Source organism: Amblyraja radiata, chromosome 3 (genome assembly GCF_010909765.2).
Source record: "Amblyraja radiata isolate CabotCenter1 chromosome 3, sAmbRad1.1.pri, whole genome shotgun sequence".
Taxonomy (NCBI): Eukaryota; Metazoa; Chordata; class Chondrichthyes; order Rajiformes; family Rajidae; genus Amblyraja; species Amblyraja radiata.
In genome coordinates, this window is record NC_045958.1 from 91,555,576 (window position 1) to 91,569,217 (window position 13,642).

At 42.9% G+C, this 13,642-nt stretch overlaps 1 protein-coding gene and 1 long non-coding RNA gene across 2 annotated transcripts in view; one reads left to right on the forward strand and one right to left on the reverse strand.

Moving 5' to 3' along the window:
• On the reverse strand, positions 1-4,961 carry LOC116971279. The gene is made up of 4 exons (XR_004411460.1): positions 4,704-4,961; positions 2,744-2,877; positions 1,750-2,001; positions 1-122 (listed from the first exon to the last, which is right to left on the reverse strand). It is a non-coding gene; the product is annotated as an uncharacterized LOC116971279 (long non-coding RNA).
• Positions 4,962-5,056: 95 nt separating this feature from the next.
• sap30 (Sin3A associated protein 30) overlaps positions 5,057-13,642 on the forward strand; it is a 28,200-nt gene continuing 19,614 nt past the window's right edge. Inside the window, exon 1 of the mRNA XM_033018317.1 lies at positions 5,057-5,882. Within this exon, the coding sequence (XP_032874208.1) occupies positions 5,697-5,882 (186 nt within the window). The 5' untranslated portion in view covers positions 5,057-5,696. The remainder of the gene's footprint in view (positions 5,883-13,642) is intronic.

Consider the following 13,642-nt stretch of genomic DNA (forward strand, 5'->3'; position numbering starts at 1 on the left):
GTGCGTGACTTTGGCGCCTTTGAGGGGTGGGGGCATGGTTAAAATGCGTTTTTTCTCCTGCCTGTCCGAGATATATTTTCTCGGGCTGCAGCTAATGTGGAAGAATTGTACCGACTGCTGTTCTGTGAATTTTTTAAAAATAAATCGCGGGACAATTTCAGCGCTGGAGTAAAATAAAAATCCGCTTCTAATGCCGTCAACGCCGATAACGGGACGGATTTCAAGTACGGGACAGCTAAAGGTAAGCCCTTTATTTTACATATAAATGTGTTTCTTAGGATTACCTTAATCCAAATTTTACGTTGCGAAAAGGTGATTTAGGCCCCATACGAACCGGCAGTGTTTCTCCTGCCGATATGGGGTTAAAATTCACCGCACCGCAACGTTCCAATCGATCGCGTTCCTTTTATAATAACTGAAAATGTATTTCAGTTCTTAATTTTTAAGAAAGTTATGGGCTTTTGACTGTCCTCGATCACAGCTTTTGAGTTAAGTCAATGGAAAAGCAATAGGGAACAAGATGCTAATTTCCGAGTATGAAAATGGCCATAACTTTTTTAATACTGAAGATATGAAAGTGAATTAGGTGTCAAATTAAACTTATTTTTATGCTTTATCTGATGGGATAAATTGCAGATGATTTAGAAAATCTCAAAATTTTGTAACATTGCTAAGATAAGGGCTGGAAAGCTGCGCTTTTTATTTATTGCCAGTGCTAGTTTCGAGTTATCAGCTTAAAACACTATTATTCTGAAATGGATGGCAAGGAAAATTACTGAAATGTTGTTTAGAGACTACAGTGCATTGTGGCAGCATATGTAAGAAAGGCATATGACAGTGTCAAAAATATTATACACCAGGCCCGTTCGAAGCTTTTCAGAAATGGGGGTGGCATGGTAGGATTACAAAAATGTTATGTGAAGTAAGTGTACGTACCGCATATCACAAGCGCAAAGCTGAAAGACCCTTGCGGCCGGGGTCCAGGGCCTGCTTAAGGGCCCTGGAAGCTCTGGGGTTTTAGAAGCACTGGTACATTCTGAGCCTTATTTTGGAGCATTTTTGCACCAGATTTTTGACCAATATTTCAGAAATAATTTTGGTGGTTGAAATGGGGTCATTGTTGTATGCATTTTTTTAAATTAAGAATTGAAGCTGTCCTTGTTTTAATAATCAAGTTGTACTGTAAAATGTTATAAAGCATGCAAAAACTACAAATGAAATACTGTAAGTTTTTGCAGTAAATAAAACCTTTTTTTAGAAAATGTTTTTTTGTGTTGATTTGATTGCCTGTTACTGTTTGACTGTGTTAGTGTGTGCACATTAAAAATATGCAAAATGAGTCGCAAACTATGGAATTCATATTTTTCAGTATTGTTATCAAGGAAAAGAAACAAGTTCCAATTGTTTGATATTATTCACGTGGAGGAGACAATATAATTGGTCTAAAACCTACCTTAATTTTCAATCTCACTAAAGATAATCCCGTTTTCCCTCTCCCCCCCCCTCCCCTTTCTCCCTCCACCTCTCTCTCCCTCCCCATCCCTCTATCTCCCCCTCCACTCTCTCTCTGTCCCCCTCTGTCTCAACCCCCCTTTCCCCCTCTCACATCCCCCCTTCTTTCTCCCTCCCTCCCCCTCTCTCTCCCTCCCATGCAGCGAGGCTGCAACTCCGCACCGCAGCCCCCCCCCCCCCCCCCCACCCCAGCCCAGAGAAACGGGCATTCCCGCAATGCAGTATTCCACTAGTTACCTGGAGTAGACACGAGGCATCGAGGTGATTGTGTGGAGTGCAAATGGAGATCTGAACCCGCCCGGGCCCACTGCACATGCGTGGAGAGGCAGCGTCATTTTGCATTGCTACTGCGTCAATGGCTTCCCCGATCTGCGCTGGCACGGATTGTCACAATTTCTTTTCCCCAAAACTTCCAGCGGCCGGAACCAGAATTTCGAGTAATTGCCGTCAAAGTGGAAACGCTGATAGCGCTCCAATTTTTTTTTTACTCTGGGGAAAAAAACATAGAAACATAGAAAATAGGTGTAGGAGGAGGCCATTCAACCCTTCGAGCCAGCACCGCCATTCATTGTGATCATGGCTGATCGTCCCCAATCAAAAACCCGTGCCTGCCTTCTCCCCATATCCCTTGATTCCACTAACCCCTAGAGCTCTATCTAACTCTCTTAAATCCATCCAGTGATTTGGCCTCCACTGCCCTCTGTGGCAGGGAATTCCACAATTCCACAACTCTCTGGGTGAAAAAGTTTTTTCTCACCTCAGTCTTATATGGCCTCCCTTTTATTCTAAGACTGTGGCCCCTGGTTCCGGACTCGCCCAACATTGGGAACATTTTTCCTGCATCTGGCTTGTCCAGTCATTTTATATGTTTCTATAAGATCCCCCCTCATCCAGGATGTCACGGACAGAGTGCAGAAAATCCTCAAGGGCTAAGGTGAACAGCCGGAAGTTGTAGTGCATGTTGGCACAAACGATGTTGGAAAGAAGGAGATTAATATTCTGAAGCGTAGCTTCAGTTTCTTAAAATTTTACAGTTTTACACCCTCTAACGATTCAAGCAGTTAAGATTTGTGAAATTATTCTAGTTCACTATACCTATCTGTTTCAAATCAGGAATTTACTTCAAGAAAAACAGTGAATAAAAAAATGTCTTTGCCTTATTTTTTTTGCCTAACTAACCATTTCACAAAAAGCTAAGGAACAGTGAAGTTTGCAAGATGTTTTTACACACCTGATAGATTCCGGTTGAAATGATAAGTGGAAATGGAGAAAATCATTCCTAGTCAGAGTGGATGTGGAGAAGATGATTCCAGTAGTGGGCATGTCTAGGACCAGAGAGCATAGCCTCTGAATAAAAGGACGTACCTGCAGAAAGGAGGAATTTATTTACCAAGTGAATCTGTGGAATTCATTGCCACAGACTAAGTCATTGGGTATTTTTAAAGTGGAGATTGATAGGTTCTTGATTAGTAAGGATTTCAAAGGTTTTGGGGAGACGGTTGGAGAATGGGGTTGAGAGGGAAAGATAGATCAGGAATGATGGAGTAGACTCGATGGGCCAAATGGCCTAATTCTATTCATGTCCAATGAACCAATTAAGTGAGATAAAACAAATTAATTATTTTAATGAATTCATGCTAACAATAATTCTTTGGGTCCACATGATTTGTTGGAAATGAGAGGAAGAAAACTGAGCAAACCAATATTGCTAAAAGTAGTCCACGAGCTAAAGAAAAGTACAAGAAAGAAACATGTTCTCTCATCCAGCTAAACCATAAAAAACTGTTCTTTTAGCTCTGGGATTGCCTCCTAATTTGTTTGTTTCCAATAACATTGCTATATGACACCTGGCTTGTTTGTTTCTAATGACATTCCTATATCTTTCTGACATTTTCATTTTTCAGTTCTAAATATATATTTTCTCTACATATAAACATCATGCGCAAGACCGTGGAACCTGCCTTTCTCTAGTTGCCCCAAGTCATTGCAAAGAAACCTTACAGTGCTGTGTTGCAGTGTCTTATACAAATGTAACCCTGCAAGGTGAAGGATCCGGGAGAGCCTGACAGTGATAATATTTACAAGCCTGTGTCCTTCCAGACAGTTGAAGGTCACAGGTCTTCGCAAGTTGTGACTTTGCTTCTCTCGTTTGCTTTACTATGGTCGTGCTACGGTCCCGGTGTGTTTCTTCTGCCACAAAACATTATGCACACGTTTTATTTTACAATCAATGTCTAATTTATGCCTCCTCGGTTTGTCTCTTATTCAAGGCTTTAAAAATAAAGCCTTGGATAAGTCGGCTGACCACACTTGCATTATTATGTCCAAAGAAGTTCTTTTCTTCCGGACTCAGCGCCTCCTGTTCACGTCATATCAAGGACTAATTTATTATTGTACAGTTTAGGCCCCAAACCGCGCTCGTCGACCATTACTCGGTTATGTTGACTTTCGCTGCTTAGCAGCTTAAGTGTGTTTGTTTACATTACTGCGTCGGTGAGGTAGAATGTTTTAAACTTTTTACGTCGATAGTCCGTCAGCATTAATAAATCTAGGTTGCATAATAGTAAATTATGTAAACCTTATGGTTATCGCACATTTAGATTTGACACTGAATTTATTCAGTTGATTTCACAAACTCTTGAATAGTATTCCCTGTTAAAATGTCAAACTTCCGGGTTTTAAATTTCGCCTGGTACTCAGCACAGTAAACAGGAAGCGATGCTGGAGAATGATCAGTGCAGCAAAAAGAACGTTGACGCTGTGCATTTTGCACAACTCATAATTCAAGAGCATTTAAAGTCCACCACTTTAAACACAATCCTCATTTTAGCTCAACAACGGGAACACTACAGACCACATCTTGCACTATCGCAGATTTAATTCATAATTGCGTTTTGCATTAATGCCTCGATTATTGCAGTCTTTCTTTTCACTGTCTTGCAGAATGTGTGTAATTTATTTATAATTTATATTGTGTGTGTGTGTGTGTTGTTAGAGTCTATGTGCCTGTGCTGCTGCTGTAAGCAAAATTTCCGTTGCATCTGTACCTCGCCGTACTTATGCACATGACAATAAACTCGACTTGACAGTAGCGTAGGAAAAATATAAACTCCCCCCGACATTGTCGGAACAAAACTCCCTAGTAATTAGAACAAAAAAAGCGATATGTTTTTAATTCAAGAGAAACATACTTCTATTTGCCATTTCGTATAATTAACCGCTGCTTGCAGAGCCCACGGCACTTTATTTTTGAACCGCGTGTGCAATCTTTCTTGTTTTTTATTGTCGAAAAAAGATCCCCTTCGCCCATTGTCTCCACACTCCTTCCGCATCCAGCCTGCCCACGTGTGCATGCCCGGTATCGGCGAGCGCAGCATGCCGGGGGATGTAGTCCACACGCCATGGCGAACGGGAGCAGAGTGCCGGCTGGAGGACTCAATTTCCCGGCGCACTCCCCGGCAGTCGCAGTCGCTACGAGCCGCCACCAATCAGAGCCCCGAGCCGTGCGCTTTGGAACGTTGGCAATGTATCAATGCAGGGGCATTATTTCCTGATTCCATTTGGAAGGGTTGTACATGGCAACAGCTGTTGGGCTGGACTTGTGTATTGTAGGCAGACCAAGTGTAATATATATATATTTTAGTTTTTGTTCTTTTTTTCTTTCTCTTTGCCCCTCTAGCCCTCACTCCCCTGCATTCTTGAGAGAAAGGACGCGTGCAATACCATCCATAAGCCTGACGTCCTAGGCTGAATGAAAACACCATACTTCAATCCTGGTAGCTCTCTGTGCGTGTGTGTGTGTATTTTTTTCGTCCCCGCCCCCCTTTTTTAATTTTTCTTCAAAGACGCGCATTAGCGCCGCAAGATTGTTAGAGAGGTTTCCACGGCCATTGTGAGCTGGCTGGGAAAAAGAGAATTCAAATTTTGTTTAAATTGCAGGAATTAAACCCATTGCCAAAGTTACAGCATGAGTTCTTTAACCCGCCGTTAAAGGAACACGTTCTGCCATATTGAATTCTTTTTTCATATACATATATTTTTGTTTTCAAAAATAGTTTGTTTTTTTCTTGTTGTGGAAGTGGGAGTACAACTGGCAGTCTCGAACCGACACAAGAGTTGATAGACCCGTTCCCTGAAGGGGGAGGGGATTTGAAGAAAGCCCAAAAAAAAGGTAACAAAAAAGAATGAACGGTTTTAGTACCGAAGAAGACAGTCGGGATGGCGGCGCCGGGGCTCCAGGTTTTGGCCACATTTGCTGTCTGGTTGACGATGGAGAGAGGTGTAACCGCCCTGCCGGCAACGCTAGCTTCAGCAAGAGGATTCAGAAAAGTATCTCGCAGAAGAAACTCAAACTGGAAACCGACAAGAACGTAAGTCTGAATATATTTTTTTTAAATTGCCTTCATTTCCAGACCAGTCACATTTCTCCAAAAGCAACCCAAGTTATCCTGTAAATAAAGGGAGGGGGCGGGAATAAACTATTTTCAGTATCTGCAACTCAGCAGTTGAGAGACTGTCATGAGGCCTGAAATGTGCATTTCAACACCCCGTAACCACTTAACCTGTCAAAAGAGACGCCTTTAAAAATTAAAACACCCGCTCGGATTTTTCGATTCCATTATCCCAGATCTTTGTTTTGAAGTCGACCATCATTTTCACAAGCTTAGCGAGATAGTAAAAAGTCACGTAAACTGTGTTTCACGAATGACCTACAGCTTAACATTGGTGAGTCGGTGGCAAACGACTTGGTGAGTGAAGTAGTCTCCCAGGCAATGATGGTAAATAACACGGTAGAGTTGGTTACTACGCAGACCAGAAAAGCTCCAGCTTCCATTCTTGACATGCTGTTTTAATTGTATTCACCGAAAAGGCTGCTTATAGTTAACCACAGAACTAATCGTTGATGGCTACATGGTGACTCTTTAATGTCTTTGTACATCGAGCGAGAATATATTTTTGGCTTGCCTTGCCCTCATGGTCAAATAGTCCGTTGACACACAGCCTCGTCGGACCCGTGAACATTGCACGTTTGTTGCACTTGAGCTGACAGCCTTTGTAATATTAAATGCTGCCGACGAATTGGTAGAAAATTAGATCACTCAATCAAAGCGACTATTTTAAAACGGTATACAATAGGAATTGTACTTATACACTCTTGCAGCTCCTTCTTCAACCACTGAAGTGTTTTTATATGTCCATGGCTAATCTTTGTGAAATGTGGCAGCCAGTTTGTTACACGTCCTACAAAGAAAAAGGTGATTTTGCTTTTGTAAGTTTGATTGACTAATGTGTATATTGACCAGGGTACTGAGAAAGCCCCAGTTCATCCTTCCCAGAACGTCTTTGATTGAATTGATTGAAAGTTACAGCATGGAAACAGGCCCCTTCGCCCATTGAGTCCACGCCGACCATCGATCACCAGTTTACACTAGCCCTATGTTATCCCACTTTCGTTACACACTATGGGCAATTTACAGAGACCAATTAACCTACAGACCCGCACATCCTTGGCATTGGGAAGGAAACCCACACTATCACAGAGAGAACATGCAAACTCCATACAGATGGCACCGGAGGTCAGGATCGAACCCAGCTCGCTGTTGCTGTGAGGTAGCAGCTCTACCAGCTACACCACCCTACAATCCTGTTGTTGACTGACTTCCTCCAACTAGGTTTTCATCCCTGCCACATGTACCAAAATCTAGTGTGTCCAATGCGAGTCTGACAATAACAAATCGTTCTACCTTATTGGATCAGTCTGAAGAAGGGTCTCGACCTGAAACGTCACCCATTCCTTCTCCCCAGAGATGCTGCCTGTCCCTCGGAGTTACTCCAGCATTTTGTATCTACCTTTGTTCTACCTTATTGTTCCTGAACTCTGCCATCTTTGATACCATTTGCCACACCAACTTTCCTCTCTACCTCTTTTTACACTCAACTGGTCGAGTTCAACTTGCGTCCTTCTATTGTTTTAGATCCGAGTTGTGGTCTACTTACCAAAAGTGGCTTCTCTTCCTAGACTTGTGTTGTTTGTTCTGGCATCCCCCAAGGATCTATCCTTGTCTCTCTCCTTTTCACATCACCATGGCGACTCATTTCAGAAATGCAACATCGGTTTTCCCATACACATATTACGGACCCGCACCACCCTGGCCAGACTCCCATTTCACCCTGACATCGGGAAGAAGAAACAGATGTCTGAAAACCGTGAACTCCGGGTTCAGGAACAGCTTCTTCCCAACAACTATCAGGCTCTTCAACACTACAAGCACCAACTAAACGATGAACTGTCTTAGACACAAAATGCTGGAATAACTCAGCGGATCAGGCAGCACCACTGAAGAAAAGGAATAGGTGACGTTTCGGATTGGGACTCTTTCTTCAGACTAGTGAAGGGTCTTGATTCAAAATGCCACCTATTCTTTTTCTCCAGAGATGCTGTCTGACCCGCAAAGTTACTCCAGCATTTTGTGTCAATCTTTGGTGTAAACCAGCATCTGCAGTTCCTTCCTACACTTATGAACTTGTCTTGGTTGCACTAGGAGCTTTGGGTTTTTGCTTTGCACTATATTTTTAATTTATTGAACTTTTATGTTTGTTTATTATGTAATCTATGAGTACTGTCTTTACAGACCTGTTGTGCTACTGCAAGCAAGAATTTCATGATTTAATTTTTGATACATATGACAATTAAACACTCTTGTGAAAAGGTTTACCCACCACTGATAACACCCTGTGCTGCCTCAATAGTGACCCCCCCCCCCTCACTGTCTATAAACTATCAGGCTGATCATTTAGCTTAGTTTAGTGTCACATGCACCGAGGTACAGTGAAAAGCTTTTATTGATGCGTGCTATTCAGTCAGCGGAAAGACGATACATGATTACAATCGAGCCGTCCACTGTGTGCAGTTACAGAATAAAGGTAATAACGTTTAGTGCAATATAAAACCTGATTAAAATAGTCTGAGGGTCTCCAATAAGGTATATGGTAAGTCAGGACCGCTCTCTAGTTGCTATATATTTAACAATTAAACACTGTTGAGAAGAGGTTTACCCGATGACACCCTGAGTTGCCTCATTAGTGATATTAATGACTCAATATTTCACGTGTAGCCTTTTCTTCATGTGTAGTCTTCTCTTTGACTGGATATTTCATAAGTTATAGGAGCAGTAGTAGGCCATTCGGCCCATCGGGTCTACTCAGTCATTCAATCGTAGCTGATCTATTTTTCCCTTCTCAACACGCAAACAAAAGCTTTTCACTACCTCAGTCCACGTGGCAATAATAAACTAAACTTTTTCCGCAACATCTATCTAAAACTGCCTCAGGCTGTATGGAAACTTTTAATTTAATCTCAATGAACACACCACCTGTACACACTTTCTACCATCTGTAACATTGCCTGATTCTCCTGCCACAGAATATCTGCTGAAACTCCAATGCATGCTTCTGTACTGTGTATGCTCCCTGGCTAGCTTCCCTGTACCTTTACCTTTGTGTAACTGAAGCCGTCCAAATATGACATTCCCATTCCCCTATTCCAAGTTTCAGTCACCCATCACCTTCATGCTTGCTGATCTATACCTGGTGATTTTTAAACAGCACTATGACGTTAGCATTCATATCCATGCTTCTAGATTCTCACTGTGATGGGTACAAGACCTTTGGCCCATCAAGACCATGCTGACCATCAAGTACCCATTGAACAAATCTTACACTCATCCTGTTATATTTGCCAGGAGTCAAGAGTGTTTAATTGTCATTTGTCCCTGGAATGGAAAGATTACGTTCTTTCTTGCTGCAGATTTAAAGTTACAGAGTCTTCCAGCATGGAAACGGGCCCAACTTCCCCACACCGGCCAACATGTGCCAGCTACACTAGTCCCACCTGCCTGCATTTGGTCCATATCCCTCTAAACCTGTCCAATCCATGTACCTGTCTAAATAGTTTCTTAAATGTTGCAATAGTCCCTGCCTCATCTCCCTCCACCAGCAGCTCGTTCCATACAGCCACCACCCTTTGAGTGGAAAAAGTTTCCCCTCCGGTTCATATTAAATCTTCCCCCCCCTCCCCCTTAAACCTCTGTCGCCCAGTTCTCAATTCTATACATTAATGCAACAGCACAACAAATTAATGTACAATAAACAATAATACATTAAATCAACAGGGATATAGTGACCAGACTGTAGAAGTGCATTCAGGCCGCATTCTAATAAATTATTTCCTTTCTCACCCTCTCCCTCACTCAGATGCCACCTACATATTAGGAGCAACTTGCTATGATCGAATGATCTACAACCCATGTCTTTGGGGAAATAGGAGGATATAGCTAGAAGAAACTTTTGCATTCTTGAACCTTATAAACATCACCCATAAAGGACTGGAGAGTAGGATTGAACTTTGGTTGTTGGAGTTGTGAGCCAGCAGCTGTGAGATGTACCACCACATGACCAAATTTTCCCATTGCTTCCTCCATTTTCTAAACCAATCTGCTCTCCAACAGTATTGACCTTTGTAGAAAAAAAGAACTGCGGATGCTGTTTTATACGAAAGATAGACACAAAGTGCTGGATTAACTCAGCGGGTCAGACAGCATCACTGGAGAAATAGGAAAGGTGGCGTTTCGAATTGGGACCCTTCTTCAGACTTTGGATCATCTCTGAACGTACTAATTTCAGCCACCAAGGTTCATAGTTTTTGGCATTCCTAAACTCCTAGCAGGGAATGGAGGGATAGGGATACGAGTTGGTCTTGACATCATGTTCAACACAGTCATTGTGGGTTGAAGGACCTGTCACTGTATTGCACTGTTCTATGTTGTATGTTCTCCGTAATCGTACCCCACCTTGCTCCTTTAAGTTACTCGTTAAAAATCTGCATCTTTGGCCAAATCTTTGTTTGCATCCCTAATATTGCGCAGTGTGAAAGTTAGTAAATGTTCTCGCCAAGCGTCTTGGACATTTCGGCATTATATCAAAACATGTCATGGCTTGTTAAATAGTGGCTTCCTTTATAGTGCTATTGCCAGACTAGGCTTGATTGAATGCTGTAAAGTATTACCACTCCCTCAGTGATATACAGGTGAGTGTGACTGCGGTTTAAAATGGCAGCTTGCTGGCTAGGAGATAGGCAAGCGGGCAACTGATTCTTGGTTCCTGTTGAATTACCAACAATTGCCACTTCAATAGCTCTTTGAGTGAAGAAGAACAAGCCGTTGGTGGTGTAGTATGGCGATATTTTACATGCGCAGTGAGTGACATTACATAAGGTGCTTTGGAACCTTGTGGGAATGGAGTCATTTAGTGGCTTTTCTTAGTTTGGTATAGAGATACACTGCGGAAACAGGCTCCTCGGCCCACCGAGTCTGCGCTAACCAGCGATCCCCGCACATTAACACTATCCTACTACTAGGGACAATTTACGTATACACCAGGCCAATTAACCTACATACCTGTATGTCTTTGGAGTGTGGGAGTAAACCGAAGATCTCGGCGAAAATCCACGTGGTCACGGGGTGAACGTACAAACTCCGTACAGACAGCACCCAGAGTCGGGATCGAACCCGGGTCTCTGGCGCTGCAAGGCAGCAACTCTACCGCTGCGCCACCATGCTGCCCCCTGGCCCAAATATGAAGCTTTGGCCTAAAGGTTCCAGGTGGATGTAAATACCACCTTTCTCAGGGAATAATTATAATCTGGAGCACTGTGAAGGGATGGAAGAAACAGACTTATTTAGGGGCTTCAAGGGAACTGGATAGGCACTGTGGAGGGAATACTTGGTATGGTTATGGGGAAACAAGCAAGGAAATGGTATTGACAGGATTGTGCTCCATTAGTTGTTGGGCTGCGAATTGTCATTCCCTACTATGACGTGACAATTCTATGAATCTGTGATGTTGACCAAAGTTCAAATTTGAATATGGATCATTTATATTGGTACTTCTTTAACTACTGCTCAGCAAGTAATATCTCTAAACAGAAAAGTTTGGGAATTTCCATTAGAAAATTCTGTCCTAATTTTGCACTGTTCATTATTTTTGGGTAAAGTACCTGCATCGGTGAGTGAAGCTGCCAATTAGTTACTGTGAGTTTGACTCTTTAAATAGTGTGGCATCTTGAAGTTCTGCTTCCAAGTGTGGTGCTCATGATACTGCCTAATATTACAGGATCATGAGATGTTTGAATAAACCTACAAAGAAAAGAAGAGAATAATTGGACCTTTGTCGATATTTCTGTGTTTGCTTGCATGGAATGCCATGGGTGTTATAGTACTTGTTCAATGTCGTGCTTGCAGGCTGTGGCTTTTATTCCACAGTTTTACACACCTCCATCTTTGTTACGTCCTCTTGCCCAACTACATGCCATCTTCAGATTGATTATAGGGGGGGGGGGTGGTAGAAAGCTGGAAAAGAGAGGGCAAAGCCTACCCATTCCCTCCACAGATGCTGCCTAATCCTCTAAGTTCCTCCGGCAAGTTGTTTTTTGCTTTTAATTTGAGTGTATGTTTTGAAATAGTATTGAATTACATTCAGCATGCTTAAAAGTAGCACAATTCAAATCATACATTGCTCCTGAACTCCCAGTTCCTTTCTCAGCTAACTTTAATTTAGTGGCAACTGATGGTCCGACGCCACCTTTAATCCGTTCAAAATCACGAGAGCGCTATTAAACGACTCACCCCCCCCCCACCTTGGAACCCCCTCCAGAAAATGTGGCGCATTGCATCCATGCCAACCTATTCACCAATCTATACTATTTCTGTTTCCATGTACATCGGCCGTATTCTTCTGCGCCTTGAGCAAAACACAAAGCGCTGAAGGACCTTGAACACTGTGCTCAAGATTCCACTACCTGCAGTTCCTTGTTTAGTTTAGAGATACGGCCTGGAAACAAGCCCACAGGGTCCACGTTACCATTCACACCGAAGCCAAGTAACCTGCAAACCAGTATGTCTTTGGAGTGTGGGAGGAAACCGAAGCACCTGGAGAAAACCCACGTGGTCACAGGGAGAACATACAAACTCCGTACAGACAGCACCTACAGTCAGGATCGAACCCGGGTCTCTGGCGCTGTGAGGCAGCAGCTCTACCGCTGCACCACTGTCCTTTAACTAACTCTCAGCATAACCTTGTAATGCTTTCGTGCTTCTCTGTATAGTTTCCCCTTAAGTTTTTAAGTTTCCTGCCAAGACCCACATTCTCATCACGTCAAGTGAAAGAAAATGTTATTTCTGAATCTCCCGTTGGTTTACTTTTTTCTGATAAAGTGCTATTGGTGGCTTTCTGTTTCTCACTTCCTTTTGCAAGCATAAATAGTCTTCAGTACGTCCACCGTCGATACTTTCTCTTAATTTTAAAGACCTTTGCCTGTTAATGCTTTAGCCTTTCTTTCTCCCTCTACCGCAAGCCCCTCCCTGGGTAGTAAGACTTAAAGTTTAGTGATACAGCGTGGAAACAGGTCCTTCAGCCCACTGAGTTCACGCAGTTGTGTGTTATCCCACTTTCTCGTCACTTGCTGCAGAGGACAATTAACTTCCAAACCGGCGCGTCTTTGGGAAGTGGGTGGTGAATCTGTGGAATTCATTGCCACAGACGGCTGTGCTCTCCAAGTCATTGGGTACTTTCAAAGCCGAGATTGCTAGGTTGTTGATTAGCAACGGCGTCAAAAGTTATGGTGAAAAGGCAAGAGTATACGGTTGAGAAGCCATGATCAGATGTAGTCGATAAGCCGAATAGCTTGGCTCTGTTCCTATTTCTTTTTTTAGAGATACAGTATAGAAACTGGCCCTTCGGCTCACCGAGTCTGTTTCGACCAGTAATCACCCTAACACTAGTTCTATCTTACACACGAGGGATAATTTACAGAAACCAATTACCCTACAAACCTCCACATCTTTGGAATATACGGGGAAACCGGAGCACCCGGAGAAGGGTTGAAGAAGGCTTCCGACCTGAAACGTCACCTACTTGCTTTCTCCAGAGATGCTGCTTGTCCCGCTGAGTTAGTCCAGCATTTAGTGTCTATCTTCACTCCTGGAGAAGACCCACGTGGTCACAGGAAGAACATGCAAACTCTACACTGACTGCGACCGAACTCAGGGTCAGGTCTCTGGCGCATCTGGGCAGC